At 42.0% G+C, this 23,918-nt stretch overlaps 1 protein-coding gene across 3 annotated transcripts in view; it reads right to left on the reverse strand.

The window, feature by feature from the left end:
* The window catches only part of lrp4 (LDL receptor related protein 4), a 142,460-nt gene that overhangs the window by 14,188 nt on the left and 104,354 nt on the right, over positions 1 to 23,918 (reverse strand). For all 3 annotated transcript variants that reach the window (XM_003214616.4, XM_008104902.3, XM_062963990.1), the window contains exons 17-32: positions 22,782 to 22,990; positions 22,074 to 22,155; positions 14,584 to 14,689; positions 13,746 to 13,947; positions 12,372 to 12,561; positions 11,838 to 11,969; positions 10,267 to 10,407; positions 9,338 to 9,424; positions 8,906 to 9,077; positions 8,626 to 8,788; positions 7,983 to 8,208; positions 6,670 to 6,973; positions 6,299 to 6,517; positions 5,640 to 5,774; positions 5,367 to 5,475; positions 4,882 to 5,026 (exon numbers count right to left, since the gene is read on the reverse strand). In XM_003214616.4, coding sequence (XP_003214664.1) covers positions 4,882 to 5,026; positions 5,367 to 5,475; positions 5,640 to 5,774; positions 6,299 to 6,517; positions 6,670 to 6,973; positions 7,983 to 8,208; positions 8,626 to 8,788; positions 8,906 to 9,077; positions 9,338 to 9,424; positions 10,267 to 10,407; positions 11,838 to 11,969; positions 12,372 to 12,561; positions 13,746 to 13,947; positions 14,584 to 14,689; positions 22,074 to 22,155; positions 22,782 to 22,990 — 2,622 coding nt within the window. The remainder of the gene's footprint in view (positions 1 to 4,881; positions 5,027 to 5,366; positions 5,476 to 5,639; positions 5,775 to 6,298; positions 6,518 to 6,669; positions 6,974 to 7,982; positions 8,209 to 8,625; positions 8,789 to 8,905; positions 9,078 to 9,337; positions 9,425 to 10,266; positions 10,408 to 11,837; positions 11,970 to 12,371; positions 12,562 to 13,745; positions 13,948 to 14,583; positions 14,690 to 22,073; positions 22,156 to 22,781; positions 22,991 to 23,918) is intronic.

The following is a 23,918-nucleotide window of genomic DNA, read 5'->3' on the forward strand; positions in this document are numbered from 1 at the left end:
TATTGTTCTCCCCTGCCTGTATACAATCTAGATCAATGGTTCTCAACCTGTGGGTGCCCAGATATTTTGGCCTTCAACTCCCAGAAATCCTAACAGCTGGTAAATTGGCTGGGACTTCTGGGAGTTGTAGGCCAAAACACCTGGGGACCCACAGGTTAAGAACCGCTGATCTAGATCAAGTTGTTACTGCTATTAATTGCCCTTTGGTTTGAATTTTTACAGTGAATGGCAATGAAAAACACACCTTCATTTATTCTGCACCTACATCTAATTATAGGGATATGAATTGTCTTGTATGCTGTGAACAAACATATAGCTATATTTATACTTTCAGACTCAGATAAAAAAGTAATAGCCATAAGCCAACTGGCAGCAATTTTTAATTAGCATTCTTCAGCAAAGCTTTTATTTGCTCTTTCTTTTTTTTAGCTTTCTTCCTTCTTCATCTCTGGATTTGCTAGTCATTCCCCTTCTGGCAAAAATAACATCTCATATTATTCAGTAATTTGCTTTAGCTATTACTGGCAGTTCAAATGCCTATTATTCAGTTGCGAGTATGCACGATTCTGATATCTAACTATATTACACAAATCTGACCTGAGACACACACAAGAAGGCACACACACTTCTAAGCGCTGGAAATGTTTGTTAGACCATTTCTAGACTGACAAGATCCTGGCCTTTCTTCTGAAAAGAATCTCACTCTAAGAAGACAGGGCTTCCATTTTTGCACCACTGGACAGGAGGGAAAAGCACAAGGCCATGTTACAGGTGTCCGCTTTGTTTAAAATATGAAATTCCTTCTTAGAAAATCTGCTGGATGTTGATTTTTAATCACCAACTCTATTATACTTATGCCTTTTCCTTCAAAGCCAAACCACTTATAGCCAAAGGAGGGATGACTCATAATGTTCCTTTAAAAATGTTAAGTTTGCCTGTTTATATTAAAACAGGCAAAGGAAACCCTATCATATATTTTTGAATGCCTGTGAGGGCGCGACTGGCGCCATCTATATGTGGACCTGTAAGTTGCAAGATTTGAATTGTTATATCATGCCTGATTTTGCCTTTACCCTGTAAATGTAGTTGGATTGGTTATTTATAGCTGTCAATCAATGTTGTTTGCACCAGTTATTTGCTCCCTCAGCTCAATTGTTTGGCTCCACCTCTTCCTGGAGTAGGACAGTGTTTCCTCATTCATTCCACCTGCAAGCTCTCTACCAGATGGACGTGAGAGAGAGACTTGGCTCTAAAAGCCCTTGATTAAGTTACCTCTCAGCACCAATTCTGAGGTTCTTACCCTTGAGACTTACGCTTCATGTTCAGGGCCAACCTGAACGACGTTGAGGAGTCTCAAGCGCCTTCAAATCAGTCCTTTGGCAACAGAGGAAGACTATCTTCAAACATAGGCCATTTGGACCGAGGCTGAGTTTGCTCTGGCATTCACAGCCAGAGAAAGAGGGATCTGGAAAAGCTTCCCAGCTACAAAGCTCCTTGGACTTAAAACAACCAAAGACAGTAATGTATATTTTCCTTTAACCCTTTGAAACCTCCAGTTTTTGTGAACAATAAAACCAGTTTTTGAGTTATCTACAGTGTTTTGTTCCTTGGGAGTTCCAGTTTCCCTAAAGGAGGGCAAGAAGCAATCCCCCTGGGGAAAGATGTCACGTCCATGCCTCTTTCTCTAAGAGTTATAGCCCCAGGCGCGACGGCACAAAGGAAACCCTATCATATATTTTTGAATGCCTGTTGATCTTCCTGTGCAGTTCTTACTACAAAAGGCCAGGGTGTCTGAATGTGAGTTGTAGTGGGTAGGTTCTGTCATCTCTTCCTCCCTTCTCAGTTATATCCTAGGCCTAGACTACAAATAATTTATCACAGAGGTAATCAACTGAAGCATGACTGGGACTGCTTTCTAATCTCTTATAAATTTGCCAGCCCAATCAACAGCTAGATTCTGAAATAGAACTCTCTGGTTGTTAGTACCTGGTGAGCAGATAATCCCTTTACCATAGACACCTAGAAATCACTAGCAAGGAAGTTCCAGGAAGGCTAGCCATAGCCAGGACCATCCTAGTTTGAAATGAGATGTCCAAAAACCTTTAAGGGACAAAAAAATGTCACAGGTCAAAATATATTGAAGACATGGAGTAATAGCCAACAATGCCCTTGGATGAGTTATTTGCTGTTTGGCAGCAAAAAAAAAAATGGCTTCAACTAAATTTAGCAATAGGGTGGGAATTTTTGGGGAGGCACAAAAATGTTATTGGAGGAAAAATGCAACCTGTGGCTATTCCATTCCCTAATTACCATTTCTCTTACAGTTGAAAGAGATCATCTAAGAACCATGTTGGCAAGGCTTTTAAAAAATCTGTATTTTTCCAATCTGTGGCTTGATGTTACGTGAGATAGAATCTAGAAACTGCCTTTTTATAAACACATAACATAGCCATTTAAGCATTTGATGTTTCCACAGGTGGGTTCTAAGATTCAGATCTTGCCTGGTCTAAACCTTTATGTACCATTTCCTAAATCTAAATCTAAATCCATAATAAAAGCAAAAACCTGTATGTGTGTATGTGGCATGGATGTCTGCTCACACAGACAGACTCCGGCCTCCACAAACAGGCTATACTTCCCAGGGTTAAAAATCTAGCAAGGCACTCTTTTCCACTGACATTGCGGTTACAGCAAGCGCCATGAAAATGCAGCCCAAACCCTGCCAATGTCCTCCCAAACACTACGGCCCACCACCCAAGGAATGCTTTCGTTTGGGGACAATTTCCTCCTAGATTTTGCCTTTTTCTTCCAACACAGGCAGGCATCCCAGGGTTCTCCATTGCTGTGGAATTTGCATGGCCCCGCCCACTGCCCTTTCCTTTCCAATCTCTCTGCATAACAAACAGAGCAGAACTGAGCTGCAACTAAACTTAGTGGAGGAGTTTAGGGATTGACTCCACATGGTGGAAGTTGTAGTTCGCCCTGCATCAAGTCAGAGCACTGTCACTCCTACTGGGGAATATACAAGAGGTGTAGTTCACCTACACCCAGAACGCTATGAACCCAAATAATGATGACTCTCAGCCAAACTTGCCATGCAGACCCGATATGCCCAGATTTGACTACTGGTGGGTTTGGAGGGGAACCGGACTGGAAGTTCAGGAGTAGTAGGTACTAGGATTTATAGTTCACCTGCAATGAATGAGCATCACACTTGGCACACAGAGCCCCCATAACCAATGCAACATATTGGACAAGTTTCAGGAAAAGGGAGTTAACCCAAACACTGACCCCCACCGACAATGCACTAGGACCACACTTCACACAGAGAAGCCTCATGACCTACTGAACATACTGCAGGTATTTGTGGGAAGGGGCCTTGATTTTGGGAGTTGTAGTTCACCTCCATCCAAAGACCACTGAACCCAGCCAATGACAAATCTAGACTTGGCACACAGACTGAACTTGGAACACAGACTAAATATTGCCTGCTATGAATACTGATAGATATTTTGGGACAATTACCCCAGGAATCTGGAAATTGCAGCAGTTCACCCCCATCCACAGAGTAATGCACCACACGATTCTGGGAATTGTAGTTCACCCTCTCCAAACAGAATACATAACATTAAAAGACAAATAATACCATTCTCAAATGACCCGGGCATCGCCAGGTCCCCAAGCTAGGTGTTGGATAAAACAGGGGTGTATTCTAAGAAAAGGTAGACACCCTTAGGGTACATGCTTAAAAAGAGTGATTTTTTAAAGACCAGAAGTAGAACTTCTGTGCTGGTTGGAAGATTCAATGAGTTACTGTTTAAAACTTCACCAGACATTGAATACCTTTATTATACCTCAAGTTTTGCATTCCAGCATGATTCTTATTAAACAATGATAGCTGAAATCCCAGGATTAAATAACAATTTAAACTCTTTCTCATATTTCTGTTCCCTATTTGACAAGCAGCTACCACAACATCTGAGAAGTCTGAAGGGGGCTGATACTTCTTCTCTAACTAGTCCTCTAACCATGATATCATAATAACCAATGTTCACCAGTGACAGCTGTTACCATGGGGTGGGCAGCTTGTGGCCTTTGATTCAATATTATGTTATTCTAATTTCAGTTTCAACTAATTTTAAAAGCGTTGGTTTAGACTTCTGGCAAGATATAGCTGTCCTTCCCCCAAAAGCTTGCTGTAGAGGGAGGACAAAATGAAGAAACCAGAGCCAAAGAGAAAAGTTGGTGATAGAGAGAAAGCATGAGAGGGAACAAGGGAATATTAGATTTGCCCACTTTTGCTTCTGGTTCTTCACGCCACTGGCGCACAGCCCCTACAGCAGGGGTCAGGAAAGCATAGCCTGCAGCCTCCCAGCAATTTCACAAATACCCTGAGCCACTATATTTTTAAAACCTTTCAAAAGTGTGTGGCAATACCAAAAATTCTCCCTAACTCCCAACACTTCAAACTCCCCCCCCCCCCCCCCCGCCCCGCCCTGCCCTTCAAATGTAACATCCTTCTGGTCATCATTTTGAAAGATAAACAGAAGGAACAGAAAGTATTTTGGACACTAAATCGTCCACAATTCCCCATCTTGCATGAATAACACACACTAAACAACCCTTCCCAACTCCTGCTCTAAAGAGGGCACAAAGTTTGGGTTCAGTGGAGGCCTGCACAAACTACAGGCTTCCAGCTGTTTTGGCCTCCAACTCCCAGCATTCCTGGCTATTGGACAAGCTGGCTAGGGCTTCTGGGAGTTGGAGGCTAAAAGTGGTGGAGGTTCACAGGTTGTGTAGGTTTGATTCAGAGTATGTTTTACTACTGTGCCTTTTCAAATTTAGAGTATACAATGCTGCAACTGAAAATATAGCCTTTACCTGTCTGTCTTTGAGGAGAGACCACAATGATATCCATAAGCCCTTCAACATTGGCCAAAACAGTCTCTTTATTCCGGCCAGAATATTTGTCCACGCGCTGGATAGACTTAGTCTTCCAATCTGTCCAATACAGCCACCTGTCCTGCTACTCAGAAAGAAAAAAAAAGTCAAATGAAAATCTGGAAAAAATATGATACAACCTTTCAAGAAGTCCAAGCAAAACATCTTCTATTTTCCATAACATAACACAAATAAAAATGAGAACTTCCTGATAAATCACAAATTAAAACATTAACTGTTGTAATTAAATTTTTGTAATAGCATTCTGTATGTTTTACTTATGTTTTTAAAGTGCTTTTGACTGTATTTGTTTCAAATTTTTTTACACTGGCTTGAGTCTTAGGAAACAGGAGTGATATAGATGATAATGATATTATTTCCTTCAGGAGACACAAGTGACACAGCACCAATAACTTTCTCTTTACCTGTGTCAAGGCGAAGGGGTGTGATACTTGACTGACCAGCACCTGACGTAGTTTCCCATTGAGATCAGCACTCTCTATGCGATCTAAGTGAGCATCTACCCAGTAAATCCTACAAGAACAAAAAGAATGAAAGCACTGTAGCCTCCCAAGTTACAGAAACATACTTTCCTGCTTCTCAATAATAGTCTACTGGTCTAGTGCAGCAGATCTAGCTTGTTTTAGAAACAGAGAAAAGGCTGTGAAACACCATGTGAAACACCATGTGATACTGACCTTCTGGTGTCATAATCCAGGGTTAGCCCATTGGGCCAGCCTAAGTCACTATTGATCAGAATCTTGCGTTCAGAACCATCTAGGTTTGCACGTTCAATTTTAGCAACATGTCCCCAGTCTGTCCAGAAGAGATACCTGGAGTAAAAGAAACTAAATTGAAGTTCTATCTCGGCTAATAATTTTTGGAGACAGAAGGAGAAGCTGGCATGTCTGAAACTTTTCCTCTGTTCTTTCTTATGGAATAGGTAATGTAACTGCTGAAGGCTACACTCCTTGCTACTTAATAGATCTACGAGCTACAGAAGTCTGGTTTGCCTTTGCAGAATCCGTTTCTGCAGTTTTTCATCAGGATAATTAGCCTGACTTGGGAGAGCTATGTTCCAAGAGCCAGACTGTAGTCTTATCTGCCCTTAATCTAACAGTGCCAAGGCAAGAAAACTTTCAGACAGCTGACTTGCTAGTTTGGATCTTTGCTCAATAAAATATCTTCTGTTCTGGCAAAGGAGCTATCCAGCTATCCAGATCACATATTCCTACAGTCTCAAGGCAGGCATTCATCTTGAAGCAACACTCTTCTCTCCTTTCTCCACTTCATCCTGTCGCTTATACCTTATCAGTTTATTTCATAAGCTCTTGATTTTAGGAAATCGTAGGCTTACCCCTTTCTGGGAAAGACAGCAATTGCTCGGGGTTCATCGAGGCTGTTATTGATTAGCACTTTTCGGCAGCTGCCATCTAGTCTTGCAACTTCGATAGTGTTACGGCCTGTGTCTGTCCAGTACAGATTCCTAGCCACCCAGTCAACAGCCAGACCATCTGTTGTCTTCAGACCTTGGCCAATAACTGTTTCCATATTACTGCCATTCAGGTCTGCTCGCCTGTAAGAAGGAATCACAAAGAATGAGCAAAATATCCCGTCTACTGAAAAGTTGTATTAAAAGGGTAGGTATCATGAAATAAAGAGTACTAAACAAAAGAAACTAGGTTTTATGTAATTCATTAACACAAAAATAGGCTCAAGGATACTTACCTAATAACATCTAAGAAGACATCCGTGTAATAAATCTTGCCATCTACACTATCATAGTCCAGAGAGATAACATTGTTCAATTCTGGAACGGGGACATGAACATCAGTATGATCACTAGTATCCAGTGAGATCCGCCGAATGGAACCACGACTAGAAAAGAGCAAGTAGGTTTCTGGAGAGGGATCACAGGTCCTCTCATCTGTCTTTAACTTGATACCAGTGGGGCAAGCACAGGAAAAGCCTTCAGGGTTTGGAAGGCAGAGATGAGAGCAACCTCCATTCCTCATGCCACATTTGTTAGCACCTTAGAAAAAATGTAAGAGCATTAAATCATTATTTTTCTACATTTTCATGCAAACATATTTTTCAAACAATTAACTTAGAAGTCTGTAGGTCTTTATCAGACTACCTGCTCAGTGTGCCTCAACTACTTCTGGAAAAGCTAAACAGACTAGTGAAGGACTAGACTTTGGCAAAGGGAAGGATGTTAAAACGGAACATCTTTGGAATATATGGCCTCATAAAAAGATATTTAACAGGGTAATTTGCAGTGAGGCACAGTGTTGTATTTTCGTTTACTATTTTAACAACCACAAAAATGCATTGACAAACTGAAAGAAAATCACAGACAAAACAACATCAAGCTTCTGGAAACTAAATCAAGGTGCAGAGCAAGAACAATAAAGTTGAAAGTATGAGGAAAGTTGGAAGGATGTTGGTTCAAATTATATTGAAGGCTTAAAATATAGCCTGTGCTTCTTTGCAGTGGTGGTCTTTAAAACTCTGGAAAGCAATGATTGAACAATGGAGTAAATCCTGAAGAAAAACCACTGAAACTAGGTGAACATCTTGACTTGAAAATCAGAAGTCATTAGGTGAAAATTAAATAACTATTTTAATATGAATTATACTAATAATATTATATTGACTATTTTTAAATTGAGTTGGTTTTTTTTGTTAATTTCTGTAAGTGTTGTTTATGTTAATTGGTGTTGTTATTGATATTTCTAAGTGCTGGTGTATTGTATGTGTTTTGTGTGGCATCATTATGTGCTGCTCTGTAAGCCGCCCTTAGTTTCTTTTGGGAGATGGTGGCAGGATATAAATAAAGTTGTTGTTGTTATTATTATTACTATTATTATTATATTGCTTCCCAGCAATAGCAGGTGGTGGAGTTTGAAATCAGAAAAGAGCTACATGCATTCATTCCCTACACCTTCCTCTTATCTTTAAAAAGTTCCACTACTGTCATCTTCTAAGAGGAATTTCAACCAATTTTTTTTTATACTTTGAAGAAAAAGCATGAAGCCTACCAAGAGGGCGCTCCCTGTCAACAGCCTGGATGTCCATTAGACCAGGCAGGTTTGCTCTGACCAGAATGACATTTTCACCAGTATTCTTGTCAGCTCTGTGAATGCTACGTGTTTGCCAATCAGTCCAGTAAATGTAGGAATCCAGTAGAGTGAGGCCATACGGGTGCTGCACTGGTGAGAGGAGGGTGCGGCGATTTGCACCATTCAGGTCTGCAGCCTCTATACGCTGAAAGGAAGAAATGCAATTAACTTCTATATCCTTTGTTAGAGAAAAAGAAAATATTTTAAAAGTCTCAAAAGACCTTTAGCTCCAAGGTACCATATCTAAAATGTCAAGTTTTGACTCACAATGAAGTACACATCCCTTGATACCTGATGATTTTAGCTATGATTCATCAAGCAATAACAACTAAGCAGTCTCCACTGAAGGCAACTTGGAAGCTTTGGTGATTCATGGTGGGTGTTTTCAGACATACATGTCATCAAGAGATGTTGTAGTCACTGAGTAATATATTGTATATGCAAGCGTAAATTTATCCTCATTCCCCAAAGACTCTTTAAGCACTTTCACCCATCGCTTCCCTCAGACATAATGTTCTAAATTGCACACTAGGGACTAGGCATTTTTAATGCCAATTCTCACCTCAGTATGTGCATCAGCCCAGAGGAGCTGTGATCCAGCCTTATCCACGGCTAATCCATTGGGCCATCCAAGGTTGTTATTGATAAGGACCATTCGATTGGAGCCATCCATTCCTGCTCGTTCCAACTTGGCATTCTCACCCCAGTCTGTCCAATACATAAACCTGAAGGAAAAGGTGAAGTCAATAGGCAGTTAATAGAAAAAGCTGACACATCATTTCCGAGTCTTCTCAACTTCTGGTTTTCCCTTGATCAAGAAGACATTTATTACCAGCACTCACCCCATTTCATGGTAAAGTGCAATTGCTCTTGGGCTGTCCAGGTTTTCCCATATCAAAACTTTTCTCATCGACCCATCTAGGTTACCAACTTCAATCCTATTGATTCCTGTGTCAGTCCAATATACTTTGCGACCAATAGCATCCACTGCTAATCCGTCTGTGGTTTGCAACCCTAGTTGGAAAAAGCAGTTTATATTAAAACAGTTATAACAGTTTTAATGTTTCTGTGGCCCACTTACAGGTTTAGCAGTTTTTTCTTCAAAAATATCAGTCAAAGTATCTAGAGTATATTCCAGGCATTTTGATTATGGTCCCAGGAACTCTATTGGTACATTCACAGTAAGCCATGCTAATTATACTGTAACTGTTCAAAATAGTCTACCTCTGAAAATCTGAAGGGGGACTGGGTTATTCCGGCACAGCATCAATTACCTGTAGTAATAATATCTTCATACTGGGATCCATCCAGGGCAGCCCTGCTAATCTTCCTTAGTGTGCTATCAGACCAATAAACCTTTCCTGATGAGTGAATATAAAAAACATTCAAGAATTATGATGGTAGATAATAAACATTTAAGATCTACTTTACAGTATGTAGTAGAATCACATTTATTAATTCATTCAGTTTCTGTATTCCCCCAAATTTCTAAAATCAAGAGAGCTAATAAAGACACTTATCCAATAAGATGGATACTAAATTCTGTCATCTAAAGAGGAAATTCCCCCATCACCTATTGGAATAGCCCTGCAGCACACAAAGTGTTTGAACTATTACTTCAGTGTCTGTTGAAGTGTGGATTGAATGGAGGGTTACTCCAAAAACGGACTACCATTAGCAAAACAAACTTTTTTCTGCAAGAAAAAAAGCTTTATTTCTGGCTGAAATCCTCTTATTAAAGTCAGCTGTTTTTCTTTAAAGTGCTACCATCCGTTCCAGCACATGGGATTTGCTGAAAAATCATAGAGCACTTCCATTAGTGAATATGAAATATTCATCATCCACAAAAGAATAAATGTAGTCAATAACATGTTAAGAACAATGTGTTATTTTTCATTAGGACAGAAGCTTTATATGAGCCGTGGCATTCTGTGACAAATGTATGAGTAAGACCACAAGGGACATCTTGTCTGGGGATAATGCTGACATTTTGCTACAAAGAGTTCCCATACAAACTTTAAAAAAGTCTTAAAGCATTTTTAAATGTCAAAAGGAAAACACCTTGGGGAAAATTTACTGTCCAATAGGAGAAAAGGAAAATATAGGTGGAGGGAATGATTGATCAGTTTCTTGACCAACAAGTCAGTGCTAGCACTAAACCAACCATTCTTTAAATATGGTGAAATTACATAAAATTTCAGACCTTCCTGAGGATCCACTCCAATGGCAATGGTGTTTTTCATAGTCATATTGACAGAGATAACAACATCGGCAAAATATGGAATGTCAAGTGAAACCAGCCGGATGTCTGCCCTTCTGGCAAATATCAGGAAGCTAGTCATTCCTGCAGAATTAAAGACAACAATGGTATGAACCGGCAACACAATTCAAACAGCAGCTTCATAAACATAATTTCATAAATACCCATTTCCAGTTATCTAGGCAACAACAATAACCATAGAGACACAATGATAACCTTTAGAAATATTACAAAAAAGTTTAAGAGAGATGTTTTAGTTAAAGATGTTGCACTAAGTGGTTTTTTTTATATAACATAAACATATGCCCACAGGAGATATGAGATGAAAGAACACAAGCAAGAGTTACAGCTTTAAGGCTCTGATATCCAGACTGTGCTTCTTTCATGCTCCTTGTGGCAGTAGGTCAGAGCCTGCTATTTGAACATGATTAGCCATCCAGAAAATCACATCTTTTCTACTTCTCAGGCTATCAAAGAAATAACTTTTTAAAATGTGGACTAAATTCTTGCTGCCTTACTTAGGTCTATGTTTATTACTGCTTGCTCTCCTACTGACTACCTTAAAACTCTTCCCCCTTCCTTTTTAAAAAAATATTTTTATTTTGGTTTTGAAGTTACAATGAAAGTGGTAGAACAATTTATAGAAAGAGAAAGTTGGAATATGGATAGATGAGAAAATGTCCTTGGGGGGAAGGGGAGAGAGAAGATAAGGGAAGAAAGCTGGGGGGTGGGGGCGGGGGATGGTATTGGAAAAAAAAGGAACAAGAAAAAATAAAAAATTTGGTCATACTTCCAGATTTCCTGAGTTGCAGATCGTATTTTCTTGGTCTTTTTCCTGTGTCAACATTAGACTATGTGATCTATCTATCCGAGGTTGTTTTATGTTCCTCTTTAGTAAAGTTCTATTTTTTCGTTCTTCAAATAAAGTCTTAATTTGTTCCAATCTGTCGACTGTCCGTTTGGACTATTCTGTGCCAACATTTGTGTCAATGAGTCCATATTTCTAATATCTAGGATTCTTAATATCCAAATTTCAATAGAGGGAACTTCTTGAGATTTCCATAGTTTGGCTAGGCATATCCTTCATTTTATTCTACCATTCTTTTCTTATTATACATTCTAAATATTCAGGCAGAACTATGCTGAACGATATGCACATATGCAATGATAGCATGTGTGGAAATTTTATTGTCATCAATGAATTTGTATTTCCAAGAGTTCTTATATTTTGAGCCTCCTACAGTTACCCTGTTAATTATAAATCACCCAGTTTTTTATTTAGAGGTTTAATTCTATAATTGTTGATGCCACAACTAAGCTTAGATAGTTATAACACACAAAGATCTATTTGAAACTGAGAGTGAGTTCACATAGATTACTAAAAAAAAAAAAAAAAAAAAGACTTGCTCCATGCCTTGTGCCTGTAATTTTGAAAATAAAACTCACAAGACCTTGTATTTCTAAACCTATCTGAGGAAGACCAAAAAGCCAAGCCAAATGAGGCCATCACTTACCTGGCAAACAGGTTTTTCCGTCTGGTTGCAGGTTGATGCCAGTAGGACAGGTACAGGTGTGGCCTTTAGGAAGAGGGGCGAGGAGGCAAAGGTGACTGCATCCACCATTGTTAACACTGCACAGTGTGTGTACTGAAACAGAAAGAAAGAGAGAATAGCAAAACAAATTCATCACAAGGAAGATATCAGAAACCGCATTCTTGAACATTTTATAGATTGGTACATGAACATTAAACATGATAAAGAATATTTTCTAAGATAATAGCAACATTCGCTTACACTTAAATTTTAGACTTTAGTTTGGTTGATGAGTACAACACAAGGAAGAAACCTGGCTAGCCAACAAAGTTCATAGGGCCTGTGCCCTACAAATATTTTAGGCTTCAACTCCCATAGACCCTACAAGCATGTCCATTAGTCAGAAATTATGGAAGCTATAGTCAAAAACTCAGAAGGTCACCAAAGTGGCCAACTGTATCTTTCCAAAAGCAAAGGAATTCATGTCTCCTCTCTTGACCTGGTAATCCTTCGTACCTGGAGGCCTATGTCGATGAAAGACATGGATGTCCATAAGGTTCTCCAAGTTGTCCTGTAAAGTTTCACGATCCTCCCCAGTCCTTTTGTCAGCACTCTGGATGCTCTTTGCCTGCCAATCAGTCCAGAAGATTCGACTTCCATAAAGAGTAAGGCCAAATGGGTGGGGCAAATTGCTTCCAATCAAAACCTGTCAGATCCAAAAGGAAAATCCACAAAGCATTATGAGAGTTATGTCCAACTACCATAAAACACAGGATTAAAAAAAAGAACAGCACAGAAGTGGCCTGGGAGTAATGCCCAAAATAACTATTCAGTGTGTAAAGCAAGTTGGTCAATGTGAATTCTACATTCAGCAGTCCACATGTGCTGTGGCAGATTGGGAAAATGAATGCTGTTTCCTTTAATATAAGGTGTACACTTATTCTGAAGCAGAATCATGCTCCCGGAAATACCATTTACCTTGTAAATGCCCAAGGCCTAATATGTGTTGCCATGGATTAATACATTGAATAGAAATAATGACAAAAATTTAAATTTAAATCTATATGGGAAACAACCAGGAGTCTTCAACATAGTCCTGTTTGACTTCAAAAGAGGAGCAAATATATAAGGAGGGAAGTGATAACAAGAGAATTGAAAAGTCAGAAGGATCACATCTTCCTGGGGATGCTTGGATCCTACCTCAACCATATTAATAGATGCTCAGTTAGAAGACAGAAATCCAAGAGCCACTATTGTACTTAATGAACCATGTGAAGGAAACTATTTGAAAGACGGGAGAGTGGGGGAGGCTTCCTTTAGCAAATTCAAGTTTGATCAAGTGAGGAGAAAATAATATAAAATTGGATCTCATATTGTTACAGACACATTTGTTGAGGAGCAGGACAGGGCTTTCTTAGTAGTTGCTCCCAGACAATGGAATTCCCTCCTGCTTTCTGCTCTCTTTTTACACCATGGCAGTTGCCTTTGGGACATGCATGTACTAGGCTCAGCTCAGTTATATGAAATCCTCTTATATACGGGACTTGAGCATCTGTATTTTTAGTATTGTGATCAGTGCTGAAACCAATTCCACACAAATACAGGAGTTCCACTGTACTTCAGTATCAAGTTTTTAATGTCTTTTAAATAGTTTAAGTTAGGTTTTCAATTTGATTGTGGTTTGTTTTGTTTTACTTTTAGTACTTTACATTGTTTGAGATCTATTTTCTTCAAACATATAAGTTTTCTTGGGTTTAACACTGGGAAAAAGGCAGAATATTAGATAGACATACATACATACATACATACAGACAGACAGACAGACAGACAGATAGAATCTCCTGCTTAAAATTCATTCAAGGAACCCTTAACTTCAATTTACTTTCTTACCCTCCTATCACTGCCATCTAGGCCAGCATATTCAATTGTCTTCATACCAGCATCTGCCCAGTACAATCGCTGAGATTCATAATCAATGGCCAGTCCATTGGGCCAAGTCAGGTTAGATGAGATGATCACCAAGCGGCCAGAGGCATCCATGCCTGCACATTCAATCTTTGGGTTTGCCCCCCAGTCAGTCCAGTACATGAACCTGCACACAATCCCAGAAAATAGTGTATGATTGCTGTTCCTTATTAATCTCTGCATCTACAGTAGAGTCTCACTTATCCAAGCTAAATGGGCCGGCAGAAGCTTGGATAAGCGAATATCTTGGATAATAAGGAGGGATTAAGGAAAAGTCTATCAAACCTCAAATTAGGTTATGATTTTACAAATTAAGCACCAAAACATCATTTTATACAACAAATTTGACAGAAAAAGCATTTCAATATGCAGTAATGTTGTAATTACTGTATTTACAAATTTAGCACCAAAACATCACGATATATTGAAAACATTGACTACAAAAATGGCTTGGATAATCCAGAAACTTGGATAAGCGAGGCTTGGATAAGTAAGACTCTACTGTATTTATTTATTTGGTCAACAGGTTACATAAGCAAACTGCAATGCACTTTCAACTTTCCAATTTGATGCTTCAGATTGGAATCTGCCCAGAATAATTAAAATGTTGGCATGTGATTCCATAATCATTGGTCTTACTTCACGGGATCTCCTCTTTCCTATAAATATAAGACAAGCTTTCCCCTTTAGAAACCACAGTGGAGTCTTTCCAAGGTTAGACATTGGCATGAAAGATAAAAGCACCAACAAAAGTAATTCTCACCCTCCAACAGGATCTACCACGATATCTCTGGGTCTATCTAGATTCTCCCATATTAGCACAGTACGCATCGTCCCATCTGTATTGGACACTTCTATCCGGTCAGTTCCTGCATAGATTAGAGGAGGAGGAATAGAAAAGTCAAAAAGTTTCCTTAACATGTTTAGCTTCAGCAAGACAGCTTTGTTATGTCTTCAAGAAGATCAATGTCCATCATACAGAAGTGTAATTTTCTTTCCAATTTTATACCAGAAGAGAAAAATTAACAGGAACTATGGATAAGCTGAGTAGTTCAGCAGACCTGATTTTTTTTTTAGTAAAGATCCCAATTCCACGCCTCTACAAAGTCTTGATCAGTATTTTAAAGCATCTTTACCTAAAAGCAATACCAACATCAATGAAACCAGAGACAAGTGTATTTATTTATTTAGTATATTGTTTATACATTCACAGATAATGGAAGATTTTCTTGTTTAAAATGTAACACAAGTCATTTGTGCATGTGATGACTCATGGGCCTTGTAGTCCTGCTTATGACACTGTAATGCCTGATGATGAAGAAAACTTGGGTTTTTTACCTTCCCAGTCTGAACTGGAATCTTCCCAGCCAGATCTTTCCCAGGCAGATCTGGGAACCTTGCACCTGCAAGAGAGTTGTGACCCAGAAGTATGTCAAACAAATCCGGAGCCCACTTCCCCTGTGTTCTCCCGCCATGAGTTTTGTAAACAACAGAGAGGTTTGGAAGCTGCTTCGCGCAGGAGTGCGAGGATAGCAGCCAAGAATTCAGCCAATTAAGTCTGTTTTTTCGTGAGAATCCTTAAGGAGTCAAACATCTGGTCTCAAAGATTAGCTTTCGTTTCTGGTTCCCAGAGAACTGCTTCGGCGGGAAAGTTAGACTCTATATAGGTGATTTACCCGCGAAGTAACTTCGCGGAGTCAATTCGTCAACCTCCGGAGCGAGTTGTGTCTGGACAGCGCGCTTCGTTTCAAGCCTCGCTCCTGCTCAAGCCTTGCCCTGCTTTCCAGCCTTCGCTCCTGTTTCTGCCTTTGTTTACCTACGGACCTTGCTTGTTTCCCAGGACTAAACATTGCCTTGTATCACGGATTTTACCAAGTTTTTCCACGGACCTTGTTCTTGTTCCTTGTTACCTTGTTCCACGTTTTAAGCCTTGTTTCAAGTATCAAGTTATTTCCTAGCCTTGCTCAAGTTTATGGACTAAAGGACCTTGTCATCTCCCCTCACTTTGCCTGGCAAAGTGAGTGTTTCGGTTATTGGATTACAACTTTGAACCTTAATATTTCATATTGGACATCGCTTTTTTGGACTAATTTAGACCTTTCCTGAAAGGTCTGCTTTTGGACTATTTCATATACTTGCTTTTATTAACTTTATATATTCCTTCAATAAAGATATTAGATAGATTCTGGCCTCTGTGTTTGGTTATTGGTGCCTTTGCAGCCTGGGTCCTGACAGTTTGACTCCGCCGCCCATAAGCACCAATTAACCAAGGCCAGAATGTCGACCGGAGCCGCGCCGGCTGGGCAGCCGCTCAGCTACACCATCAGCAAAGATGAAGTGGATCGCATCCGTGACAGACTCAACGCGCAGGATGGAGAAATAAAAGGATTGAGGGAGCGCGGAGTCCGCCTCCCGGCCATGGCGTTGCCAACTAAGTTTTCTGGAGAAGCTTCCAAGGTCCAAGTTTTCCGCCGCCAGTGCCAGGCTTACCTAGAGGCCCGTGCCGCCGAGTTTCCCCAAGAAGACATCAAGGTGGCGTGGGTTTACAGCCTTCTAGACGGACCAGCGGCCAGCTGGGCGACGGCCCTATTCGATCAAGCCTCTTCCCACCTAAGAACAGCGCAACGCTTCTTGGATCACCTTAAGGAGACCTGGGGAATCGAGGACAATTTGGAGGCAGCCGGCCATAAACTCCGGCGCCTCTTTCAAGGAGACAGACCCATGTCTCAGTACATAGCTGAGTTCCGAGTGCTGGCCCACAGCACCGGCTGGAACGATGTAGCCCTCAGGGGACAATTTCGGGAGGGTCTCAACATTGAAATGCTGGAAGAAATCTCCAAGGTGGACCCTCCCCAGTCCCTCGAAGCACTCATTGACCAATGTTTACGGGCTGAAGTCTTGATTGCCAACAGGAAACAATGGGTACGTGGTCAGAGCGGTAGAGCTGGGGCAAAACCCCCCGCTCCCGCCAGCGTCCAGCCGCGTCCAGTGTGGAGACCCCCACCACCAACCCCATACCCCAGAGGGAGCGAGGAGGTGCCGATGCAGTTGGGCAACGTGCGACCCAGGTTAGATGCCGCCGAGAAGGCCCGTCGCCAACGCTTAAATCTCTGCTGGTATTGCGGAAATGGGGGCCACTTCGCCAGAGAGTGTCCAGCCAAAGGGAAGCCCGCCGCCCGTCTTGCGGCGGCGTCCTCCACGGAGACGAAGGCGTCTGAGGCGGCTGGCACACAGCCGGCGGGGGAAGCCAACGACCGGGCGTAGAGAGGCTCGCCAACCCGGTCAGAAAACCCATTCAAGAGCCGCCAACCGGGGTCCTGTTCCTTCTAGTGGTCACCTTATGGTCAGCAAAAAGGGGACCCGTCATGATCCACGCCATGATAGACTCCGGAGCCACCAACAACTTCATTGACAGAGAGTATGCCGACTCTCTGGGATTACAATATCATGACTTCAAGAATGCCCGTGTGGTGCAAGCCATAGACGGCCGCCCCCTCAAGACGGGGCCCGTAAGCCAGTGGTCAGAACCCACCAGGATGTGGATAAGGGAACATATGGAAGAGATTTCTTTCTTTGTTACCGAGGTTCCCCATTTCCCTGTGATTTTGGGAATCCCGTGGCTGACTCTCCACGACCCAAGCATCTCCTGGTCCAACAGAGAACTACAGTTTGCTTCAAAGTACTGCCAAAACCATTGCCTCGTAGCCAAGGTCTGCCATGCCACAGAGACCGAGCCCATCATCACCCTGCCCAAGAAGTACTCCGAGTATTGGGATGTATTCAATGAAAAAGAAGCCGAGAAATTACCCCCACATAGACCTTATGACTGTGCCATTGACTTGGTGGAGGGGGCCCCGATCCCGCGAGGGCACCTATACTCCCTGACTGAACCGGAGCAAGAAGCTCTCAGGGAATTCATAGAGACAAACCTTCGCAAGGGATTCATCAGACCCTCTCAATCCCCAGCCGCCTCCCCAGTGATGTTTGTGAAGAAGAAGTCAGGGGAATTACGCTTGGTGGTGGACTACAGAGCATTGAACAATATCACCAAGCGGAACAGTTATCCCCTGCCCTTAATCTCGGATCTACTGGACCGACTTCGAGGAGCCAAGGTCTACACCAAGCTGGATCTTCGAGGGGCTTATAATCTAGTTCGCATCAGAGAAGGGGACGAGTGGAAGACTGCCTTTCAGACTAAATTCGGATTATTCGAGTCCCGAGTTATGAATTATGGATTATGCGGAGCCCCCGCAACGTTCCAGCATTTTGTCAATGATATTTTTCAGGACTATCTAGATCGGTTCTTGATAATCTACCTGGACGATTTTTTGGTGTTTTCTAGATCACAATCAGAACATGAGAACCACGTCAAAATGGTGTTACAACGTTTGCGAGATCATGGACTTTATGCCAAGTTGGAAAAATGCGCTTTCGATCTACAAGAGGTAGATTTCCTTGGTTACCGTATCTCGCCTCTAGGGCTCTCCATGGATCCAGCCAAGGTTTCAGCAGTATTGGAATGGCGGGCGCCAACTAACAAGAAAGAGGTGCAGCGTTTCTTGGGGTTCGCGAACTATTACCGCAAGTTCATTCCAGATTTTGCCCGCTGGTCTGACCCAATCACTAGCTGCATCCGTGGAAAACAGCCCTTCCGCTGGACTGATCAAGCAGAGAAAGGGTTCCAGCAACTAAAGAAATTATTCACGTCCCAGCCAATTCTACAGCACCCAGATCCTGGAACCCCTTTTGTTGTGCAAGCGGACGCCTCGGATGTGGCAATTGGGGCTGTACTCTTACAACCGGTGGGAGACCACCTTCATCCCTGTGCCTTTTACTCCCGTCAACTAACCACACCAGAGAGAAATTACACCATTTGGGAAAAGGAACTACTGGCCATAAAGGCAGCCTTTGAAACTTGGAGACATTGGCTAGAAGGGGCCAAATTTCCCATTGAAGTCCACACTGATCATCGAAATCTAGAACATCTAAGAACTGCCCGCAAACTAAATCAGAGGCAGCAACGTTGGGCTTTATTCTTTGAACGTTTCAACTTCCAGATCCATTATGTGACCCCAGCCCAAACCAAGCAAGCAGACGCCCTGTCACGTAAACCGGAATACGCTGCAGGACGCAAGGAGACCTTTGAATCCCAACTACTACAACCCGAGAACTTTGCCACGCTCACAGTGGGGAACACCAAATCCACTCCCATTGGTTCAACTTCCTCTACTCCAGGACCCATCTGTGCTCAAGAAATCAGGGCTAGTCAGCAAGCAGATGCCTGGGCGCAGGACCAACTTCGTCAAGGTCTGCATTTTCCCTTTTCGCTTAAAGATGGACTGCTTTGCTATAGAAACCATGTTTATATCCCACCCGGACCGGGCAGGGAAAAAGCGCTTCGTCTGTGTCATGACTGCAAACCAGCAGGGCATTTCGGACTATTTAAAACCATGCATCTGATCCTAAGGGATTTTTGGTGGCCCAAGATCCGCAAAGATGTGGAAAAATATGTCAACACCTGCCCAGTATGCCAGCGCTCCAAGATAAGAAGGGAGAAACCCTCAGGGCTTCTACATCCCCTTCCTACCCCATCTCGCCCATGGGAAATAATTTCTGCGGATTTCATCACTGACCTACCACCTTCCTGTGGATTCACCACGATCCTAGTGGTGGTGGACCTTTTCACCAAGTTAGCCCATTTCATACCCTGTGAAGGTCTCCCCACGGCCAAAGAGACTGCAGATCTATTCCTTCAACATGTTTTCAGACTACATGGATTGCCCAAGAGTTTAGTCTCAGACCGTGGATCTCAATTCACCTCTCGTTTTTGGAAGGCACTACAAAAACTATTGGGCATAGACTCTCGCTTATCTTCAGCTCATCATCCTCAAACAGATGGGCAAACGGAGCGCACCAATGCCACCTTGGAGCAGTATCTTCGCTGTTATGTAAACTACCAACAGGACAATTGGGCTTCTCTGTTACCACTGTCAGAGTTTGCTTATAACAATGGAGTTCAAGCTTCTACAAAAGAAACGCCGTTCTTTGCAAACTACGGCTTCCACCCACGTTTCTTTCCCCCTGTCATTGAAACTTCAGAAGTTCCCGCAGCAGAGGATTGGCTGCAGGAACTCACAGCGGTACAACAACTTTTGCTCCAGCAACTGGACCAAGCCAAGGAGGACTATAAACGCCACGCTGACAAACATCGCCAGCCGGGCCCCGAAATCAAGGTAGGAGATCGGGTTTTCCTGTCCACTCGCTTTCTGCCCTCCCACCGCCCTTGCCGGAAGTTAGATGCCCGTTTCATTGGCCCTTATCCAGTGGTGGCGCAATTAAACCCCGTGACTTTCAAACTCCAACTTCCGCGTTCAATGCGCATCCACCCAGTGTTTCACCGTTCCCTGCTCCTTCCGGCGGATGGTGTGCGTCCTGATACAGACCAACCGGCTCCCCCTCCTGTTTTGATGAATGGGGAGGAGGAGTTCGAGGTTGAGGACATTTTAGATTCTCGCTTTCACCGCCGCCGCCTGCAATATCTCATTGACTGGGTGGGTTTTGGCCCTGAGGAGCGCTCTTGGGAAGACGCCTCCACAGTTCACGCTCCTGATCTAACCCGTCGCTTTCATCAGACCTATCCCACCAAACCGCGGCCTCGCGCTTCGGGGAGAGAGTCCCAGTTTGGGAGGGGCCCTGAGGAGGGGGATAGTGTGATGACTCATGGGCCTTGTAGTCCTGCTTATGACACTGTAATGCCTGATGATGAAGAAAACTTGGGTTTTTTACCTTCCCAGTCTGAACTGGAATCTTCCCAGCCAGATCTTTCCCAGGCAGATCTGGGAACCTTGCACCTGCAAGAGAGTTGTGACCCAGAAGTATGTCAAACAAATCCGGAGCCCACTTCCCCTGTGTTCTCCCGCCATGAGTTTTGTAAACAACAGAGAGGTTTGGAAGCTGCTTCGCGCAGGAGTGCGAGGATAGCAGCCAAGAATTCAGCCAATTAAGTCTGTTTTTTCGTGAGAATCCTTAAGGAGTCAAACATCTGGTCTCAAAGATTAGCTTTCGTTTCTGGTTCCCAGAGAACTGCTTCGGCGGGAAAGTTAGACTCTATATAGGTGATTTACCCGCGAAGTAACTTCGCGGAGTCAATTCGTCAACCTCCGGAGCGAGTTGTGTCTGGACAGCGCGCTTCGTTTCAAGCCTCGCTCCTGCTCAAGCCTTGCCCTGCTTTCCAGCCTTCGCTCCTGTTTCTGCCTTTGTTTACCTACGGACCTTGCTTGTTTCCCAGGACTAAACATTGCCTTGTATCACGGATTTTACCAAGTTTTTCCACGGACCTTGTTCTTGTTCCTTGTTACCTTGTTCCACGTTTTAAGCCTTGTTTCAAGTATCAAGTTATTTCCTAGCCTTGCTCAAGTTTATGGACTAAAGGACCTTGTCATCTCCCCTCACTTTGCCTGGCAAAGTGAGTGTTTCGGTTATTGGATTACAACTTTGAACCTTAATATTTCATATTGGACATTGCTTTTTTGGACTAATTTAGACCTTTCCTGAAAGGTCTGCTTTTGGACTATTTCATATACTTGCTTTTATTAACTTTATATATTCCTTCAATAAAGATATTAGATAGATTCTGGCCTCTGTGTTTGGTTATTGGTGCCTTTGCAGCCTGGGTCCTGACAGTGCAGTTGTTAGAGAATATTGCAAAAAAAAGGGCTATTTTCTCAAATTATAAAACAAAGGCTTCCAATTTCAAATTGCTGGCAAATCATTGTGTCAGGTGTGCATAAGTTAGATGAAATAATATCATAGAATCATAGAGTAGGAAGAGACCACATGGGCCATCTACTCCAACCCCTGCTTTGTAGGAAAAACACAGTCAAAGTACCCCTGACAGATGGCGATCCAGCCTCTGTTTAAAAGCTTCCAAGGAGCTTTCACCACACTCTGAGGCAGAGAGTTCCACTGCTGAACAGCTCTTACAGTCAGGAAGTTCTTCCTAATGTTCAGGTGGAATCTCCTTTCCTCTAATTTGAACCTACTGCTCCGAGTCCTAGTTTCCAGGGCAGCAGAAAACAAAACTACTTTCTCTTCCTTATGAAAGTCATGATCATCACATATTCTGTTGGGAGATATTATTCATTCTCCCCAATATGAATTTTCAGCATGAGCAAATTAGAATTCAGAAGATGATCTTCCTAGGCTAATTAACTTTTTAATATAGCAAGTAAATTCTTCTGTAGTGCTTAGTACCTGCATCTGTCCAATACAACTTGTTGGTGACCCAATCAATAGCCAGACCAGCTGGGCTCTCCAAGCTGCTATCTGCCACAACCTGGCAAGAAATAAAAACAAGACAAAATTGTTGGTAAGAGAATAAATATTTATTCCCTGAAGTCTCTGCTTATTCTTTTTCAGTTTGCACTACCTTGTACCAGCAATCACTTCTGGAGGGAGGGAATGAAAGAACTGGGGGATGGTGTCAGAACTAATTAAATACTAAGGCCTAGGCAGAATTTGGAAACATTAGTTTTCTGGACTGTGTGTCATGCTGGTTTGGGGATTCAGGAAGTTACAGTTCATAAATAAACTTTTCCAAGTTCTAGATAACAAGTCATCATATGGCTGTTTTGATGATAAACAGTATATACACATTAAATAATGGATTTTGAAATATATATATTTGTAATTATTGCCTTCAGTGTATTTATTTGTAATGTTTCTCTCTGACTAATCTTTATAGTTGAACTAGTTTTATTTTTACAGTGACAAAATATTGGTGAAGATAGTGAAATAGAAACCGTTTACATATAGATCACTGTACTCATCTCAAAAAATTAAGATAATTAATTGAAATTAAATTCTTGAATAATTAAAATTAGGCAAAATCTAGACCCGGAAGGAACATGATTCTACTTATGCAAATCCATGGCAATGGCTCTCCATTCTAAGAAATATTACCTCCTGGCCTGTTCCATCCCATTTTGCTCGACTAATGGAATCGGTGCTGACATCTGTCCAATAGACGTAGTCATCTTTTGCATCCCAGTCCAGAGCCACAGCACTGCGTACATCAGCCAAGGGGATGACATCATCAGACAGGTCTTCTGTGTCGAAGCTGATACGACGGATGTCCATCCTTCGGGCAAAAAGCAGGAACTTGTCAAGACCTGATCAAAGGTCGAAAGGTCTTCTTTTAATTTCTCTAAGTTCAACAACATAGTAACAGACACAAAAATTATCCTGTTACATCTAAGCTCTGTGACTTTCACGCCCCTCTATATGGCTTTATTTATCCAATCCACAGTGGGGAAGGAGAACAAGTATGGTACAGTTTGATAGGAGAGAGAATACAAATGGGATCACTGGAAAGGGCTCTTGGGATGAGAATAATGGGTAGCACCTTCTGAGAAACCAAACCATATCCCTAAATGAAATGAACACAGATAAAGGTAAAGGCAGTTCTGTCCTTCTAACAAGGAGGCAGAAATGTCTGTACTCAATAGAAACTAGAAACTGGAAACGTTACTTTGTTGGACCAGAACTGTCAGAATTCTTCAGTTAAGCACTGATACAACTTAAAACTAACAACACAAAGCCATCCGGGACTAGATCAAAGGCCCATCTGGACCTTCTCAACTATGGCCAATCAGATACTTCTGAGAAGCCGCAGATATATCATGAATGTAACAGCCCTTTCCCATGGTTAATTCTTCAGAAAAATCTGCCTCTAATGCTAGAGGTCCCATGAAGTTACCATGGTTGTTAACTCTTGATGAACCTAACTGGATTTATCCAAGCCCTTTTCAAAATCCAATTCATTTAGTGGCCATCAATACATCTTGTGGCAATGCCTTAAGTTAAGAATATACTAAATGAAGACATAGTGTATATACTCATGTATAACTCTAGAACTTTTAGTTGATCTCTAAAAAATTGATCCCAAAAAACCCAAGTTGAATTCTCCATAGATCAATGTCAGTACTGTACCTTAACACTTATCAAAACAAGGAACCATCTCCTTCTCTAAGTAAAGCGGCAAAAGGTGGGAGCTTGGCCTATCTTGGGAGAACCAAAAAGAAGGACTGACATCCTATA

Source organism: Anolis carolinensis, chromosome 1 (genome assembly GCF_035594765.1).
Source record: "Anolis carolinensis isolate JA03-04 chromosome 1, rAnoCar3.1.pri, whole genome shotgun sequence".
NCBI classification, from domain to species: domain Eukaryota; kingdom Metazoa; phylum Chordata; class Lepidosauria; order Squamata; family Dactyloidae; genus Anolis; species Anolis carolinensis.